The 4,767-nt window shown below is 37.9% G+C and overlaps 1 protein-coding gene across 1 annotated transcript in view; it reads left to right on the forward strand.

Moving 5' to 3' along the window:
- The window catches only part of NR2C1 (nuclear receptor subfamily 2 group C member 1), a 57,370-nt gene extending 54,971 nt beyond the window's left edge, over nucleotides 1-2,399 (forward strand). Inside the window, exon 14 of the mRNA XM_012801206.2 lies at nucleotides 1,867-2,399. Within this exon, the coding sequence (XP_012656660.1) occupies nucleotides 1,867-2,041 (175 nt within the window). The 3' untranslated portion in view covers nucleotides 2,042-2,399. The remainder of the gene's footprint in view (nucleotides 1-1,866) is intronic.
- Nucleotides 2,400-4,767: the final 2,368 nt, after the last annotated feature.

Here is a 4,767-nt window from a genome sequence, read left to right on the forward strand (position 1 = left end):
ATATATATACATATATATATATACACACACACACATATAAAGAAATTGTTATATGTAAACAATTTCCTATCCTGCTTCCTACCAGTTTTGTGGATACAGATCAGTTCTTAGGAACAGGAGCTGAGTGATTTGAGTAGAGCACACGGCTACAGGAAGATCACTTAATCATGGGGCCGCTGTTCTCACGTGGTCTCAAGTGTTAGCCTGCAAGGCCTTATGAAAGAAGAAGACAAATAAACGTACCACAAGCTTTTTGGAAAGGTGGTTTTGTTGTGGGTTTTTTCTCATTTTTTTAAGGTTTCAAAAGTTGCTTTATGCCACATGTAAATACGAACAGTTTTTAAATTTTTTTCTCCTTTTTGGCAGCTGTCCTATTCGGTTGTGCATGCTTTGAACTGGAACTCTTTCTCAGGTTTTATATTTCTTGTTACTTAGAAATAATAAATTATCCCTGGATAACAATTTTCAACTCAGAATGATCTCACACAAGACAGTCCTGCCCTAAAGAACCTTACTGCCTAGCACAGAAACAGGCAGGAAGCATTTCATTCATCTTCACAACAGCACCTGAGACAGGAAGTAAGCAGCTGACATACATTCACATAGGAGACGGTTGAATCAAGGTTTGAACACAATGGTCTTGGTTCCATAATCTATGCTCTTTCTAGTAATAACAACTGTTGTTGGTTTTGCCATTTCAGTAGCTTTTTACAAAGCAAAACCAAGAAAACCATTATCCTTGAAACTGGTGTGTCCTATAATACAAAATATTGCTGTTCCTTCAACCTGAAATGAGTTGCTAAGCTATTCTTTTTTTTTTTCTTTAGAGACAGAGTTTCATTTTATTACCCTCAGTAGAGTGCTGTGGCATCACAGCTCACAGCAACCTCCAGCTCTTGCACTTAAGTGATTCTCTTGCCTCAGCCTCCCAAGTAGCTGGGACTACAGGCGCCTGCCTATTTTTTGTTGCAGTTTGGCTGGGGCTGGGTTAGAACCCGCCACCCTCAGTATATGGAGCCTGCACCCTACTCACTGAGCCACAGGTGCTACCTACCCAAAGACTTTTGTTTGTTTTTTTGTAGAGACAGTCTCACTTTGTCGCCCTAAGTAGAGTGCTGTGATGTCACAACTCACAGCAACCTCCAACTCCTGGGCTTAGGCGATTCTCTTACCATAGCCTCCTGAGTGGCTGGGACTAAGGTGCCTGCCACAACGCCCGGCTATTTTTTTTGTTGTTGTTGCAGTTTGAGCGGGACTGGGTTTGAACCTGGCACCATCCGTATATGGGGCCAGTGCCCTACCCACTGAGCCACAGGTGCCGCCCCCTAAGCTATTCTTAAATGTGTAACTTTTTTTTTTTTTGCTTGTACAAAAGATCTTTATTGGTGGGGGGAGGGAGGCTGCAGAGCAGCACCGAGGAGGAGAGAAAAGAGGAGAGAGATGAGCAGAGAGTGGGGAAGAGAAGAGAGAGAGAGAGCGTAGAGAAGAGTGAGGAGGAAGAGGTGCAGAAGAGAGAGAGCAGGGAAGAAAGGCAGAGAGAGGTGTGGGGGGGACACAAATTGTCTTAAATGTATACCTTGCCCCGTGGTTTAATAACTTAGTTCCATGGTTCATACACCCACGTGGAGGCAGCACAGCATAGCAGTAAAGGGCAGGAGTTTGCTGTGGAGTCTGTTAGGCTGCATCAATGTCCAGGTGATTGTCACATACTCTACGGCTTGAGGAAGCTCAGGTTTTGATTTTACCTGTTGAAAATGACATCTTTATTAAATTAGGTTGCAAGTAATACATGCAGAAATTACTCATTTTTCTACTAAATCTTTCTGATTTACAACCTTGTTCCTCTCTCCCCCTTTTTCTTTTTAGATTATCCAGACTTCTACTCCGATTGCCAGCTTTGAGACTGATGAATGCTACCATCACAGAAGAATTGTTTTTCAAAGGTCTCATTGGCAATGTACGAATTGACAGTGTCATTCCACATATTTTAAAAATGGAGCCTGCAGATTATAACTCTCAAATAATTGGTCACAGCATTTGAAAACTGAGACCACAGTGCTATAAACTTACAGTTCTTTACCAGAACACTGTAAGATACCAAATTGCAAATTGAACTCATTGCTTCCAGAATGGTATCTGGAAATTTTAACTTTAAAGAATAGCCAAAATCCAAAGTATTATTATAAATGGGCTTCCTCAAGAAGAATTTTTGAAGTGACTAGGCAGCAGCAGGAATTAGAATGTCCCCCTTCCTGTCTTGTTTAAATGAATAAGAAATGCTATCAGTTTATTCTTGGTGAAAACGATGCCTGAAGCTGTCACCTTTTGAATATCTAAACTAAGATCTTCTTCTATTTTATTTTATAAACCAAATAAATTAGTCTTATTTTTTTTCTGAACTGTGTTCTAGTCCTATTTAACTTCATTGTGAACTAGTATAAACACTTAATGGTCAGAAACCCCAGAGGAGGAATTCTTGCATTTTACTCTGCCATAACAGTATCTGTTTAATTACCATGTCAAAAGGAAATTTATTCTCAGTGGTATAATGATAATGTTAGAACTGTAGGAAATAATAATTGAATATGTATTTTTTGTATTTTGTAAATGTTATGGTATCCCTAGCATATACCCCTCTCATTGCTGGCAATGAGACAGGCCACTCATGACTGTAGGCATTGACATTTTTAGTGTTGTATATTATTAGTTATAAGCACTTTTAATTTATGTAGTACAAAATCGTCTTTGAGCATAAGATAAGGTTGATGCTTTAATATTTTTGGGTTTCTGCTATGTTTTAAAAGTAGTAGAGACTAATTGGGCCCCAAATGTTTCAGTTTTTCAAAATATATGTTGAAGTTTTTTATTCCATAAAATACTGATCTCTCTCCCATTTTTTTGGCCTGTGTTAGAGCTTCATGACCTTGCCATGGGGTTTTAGCCAATTTCTTTCAGGTCACTAGAAAAACCCCCACCCAATTGATCAAATAATAATTTTACCACAGCCAGTGACTGGTTTGAAGATGAGCAATTGGTAGTTTTTTAAAAGGAATTTGCACTGATTTTTCACTAAAGCAGGGAAGGGCTGCTTCACAGTAGTGTGAGGATCAGCCTGAAGCCTTGGTACTGGCAGAACAAACGCATTTTGGACCACCTGGATGTCTTCCACACTAATTTTCTTTTCTTTTTTTAAGAAAACTCATTCTGTTAAATACTTGCTGTGACTTCACGATGATTTTGGTATGTCTGTTTGTTGATTTTTAAAACAGAAATACAGAGATTTTATTGCACTCAGAGTACTTTTTTATAAAGATTTTTGCAAAAGAGAAAAAGCTAACGTTTTTTGTGGGGATGTGGATTTTACTAGTTACTACTTTATAGTAATCAGAAGTTTGAAAATACCCACCTACTTGTTTTTACCAATTTAGTAAGGGAAAGTTTTTCTCTATTTAAAACATGATATAGACAACAGTTTTATTTATAATTATCAGCTGAAGAAACTACATTTACTGTAAAATATTCAAAAAAACAGTAGGTTTATGTCTTTATAAACCCAACGTAGTAAACCAAGGAATCAGGGGAATAATCCATTAAAATAATGTACTAATGGGGTGGTGCCTGTAGCTAAGTGGGTAGGGCACCAGCCACATACACCCAGGCTGGTGGATTCGAACCCAGCCCAGGCCAGCTAAAACCAACAATGACAACTGCAACAAGAAAAAATAAACAAATAATATTTGTTATATATATATATATATATATATAATGTAATAATGGTTAATTAAGATGTTTCTTTCAGGTATTTTTCCTGATTAAATTTGTAGTTATATTGGAAGTGTTTTTAAAACCATATTAAAATGTGACTTGGATTACAAATTTCTGTACCCTGCCAATACATTTGTAAATATATTCAATATCCTATTTGTTCAATGGTTGGTTATTCTTTATTCCTTTGTGATCTTATCTTAAAGTGTAGATCTGCTATGTTAAGAAAGCTGTACTAAGAATCATCACTGACGTATATGATAGGCTGTTTTGTCTCTTAGGTGGGGTGATGTTAATTAACATGCTTCCAGGAAGGGAAAAACATGGAAACCATTCCCATGTCCTCTATTACAATTCAGTTTGAAGACTTCCAGCTAAATACTGCAGATTAGCCTTTTTCTTTCCTGAAATCTCAGTAAAAGGTCAGTGAAGTATAACCACACGATGACAGAACAAGAGAGAAGCCAAAAGACAGAAATGCACATGGAAAAAGACCTCCTGGTTTAGTAGGGCCAAAACCAAGGACACTCTCGGTGGCAATGCATTGAGAAAGAAGCCAGGATACCTTGCAGGGCACAGCCAGGATGCTCAGTCCCTGAGGACCAAGGTGCTCAGATGCAGGGATGATACTTGAGACATTAAAAAGGGTGGTACCAAGTCTGAATCACGGGGCTTCATTTCACTACTCCGTAGTCAGGTGACTACTTTCCTTCCCTGACCTTTTCAAGGATGGAGGAGACCAGGGATATTAATCCTCTGGAGAAACTGAGCTAAAAGGTCATAGAATTTGTAAGGATAGGGATAACAGAAGGCTTGGATAAGATACAGGGTTGAAATATGACTTAGGTGACAATTTGAATTCTGTATGTGGGCTAACTAACTTTGGTCCCAGAATCCTGACAATCATGTGTAGACTTCCCTGCCAGGATTATTTTCTTTGGACAGTCTAATCTCAATTTTGATTTTTTTTAATTTAATTTTATTTATTTATTTTTTTTTTTT

Source organism: Otolemur garnettii, unplaced genomic scaffold (assembly GCF_000181295.1).
Source record: "Otolemur garnettii isolate 467f Iridium unplaced genomic scaffold, OtoGar3 scaffold00007, whole genome shotgun sequence".
Taxonomy (NCBI): domain Eukaryota; kingdom Metazoa; phylum Chordata; class Mammalia; order Primates; family Galagidae; genus Otolemur; species Otolemur garnettii.